A 501-nucleotide genomic window follows, 5' to 3' on the forward strand; every position below is an offset into this window, starting at 1 on the left:
TATGACCCAGTCAAAGTCCCGATGAACTCAGGGCCGTAGGTCGCCCCAGGATCCTCCTCCCTAGGTAGGCCGTTAATGGCCTCCTGGCTCTTCCTCAAGGCCTCAGGCCGGGAAGTCCATCCCGCAGCGCTGTTGGTCCGCGCCGCAATGGGCATATTCCGCCTGCATGTTACGGAGGCGTACGCCTCCACCTCCACTTCACCCTCACCCTCCACCGCGTCTTGTGTTTGTTTTGTTTTAAGAGACATCATTCTTGTGTTGCCCACCCCTTGTGACCCGAAGGCGTACAGGGCGGGCTCTAGAAATGGGAGGAAATACGTACCCCCCAGCCGGTGCCCCCTCGGCTGGGGTCGGGCGATTGGTACGCCCGGGGTTCGCCAGGTGCCCCGGGGTGGACCGCTAGTGACCGGCTAACCCGCCGGCTATCCATCTCCTCGCCGCGGCCCAAAATTTGAGATTGGGGTGGTTTTTTATAGAGGTCCCCATCCTCGCAGCCCAGGC

At 61.5% G+C, this 501-nt stretch overlaps 1 protein-coding gene across 1 annotated transcript in view; it reads right to left on the reverse strand.

Moving 5' to 3' along the window:
- LOC116852965 overlaps window positions 1-248 on the reverse strand; it is a 5,387-nt gene extending 5,139 nt beyond the window's left edge. Inside the window, exon 1 of the mRNA XM_032833747.1 lies at window positions 7-248. Coding sequence (XP_032689638.1) covers window positions 7-248 — 242 coding nt within the window. The remainder of the gene's footprint in view (window positions 1-6) is intronic.
- Window positions 249-501: the final 253 nt, after the last annotated feature.

This window comes from Odontomachus brunneus, unplaced genomic scaffold (assembly GCF_010583005.1).
Source record: "Odontomachus brunneus isolate Ranch 3 - 2012 unplaced genomic scaffold, Obru_v1 Obru_scaffold_263, whole genome shotgun sequence".
In the NCBI taxonomy this organism is placed as follows: domain Eukaryota; kingdom Metazoa; phylum Arthropoda; class Insecta; order Hymenoptera; family Formicidae; genus Odontomachus; species Odontomachus brunneus.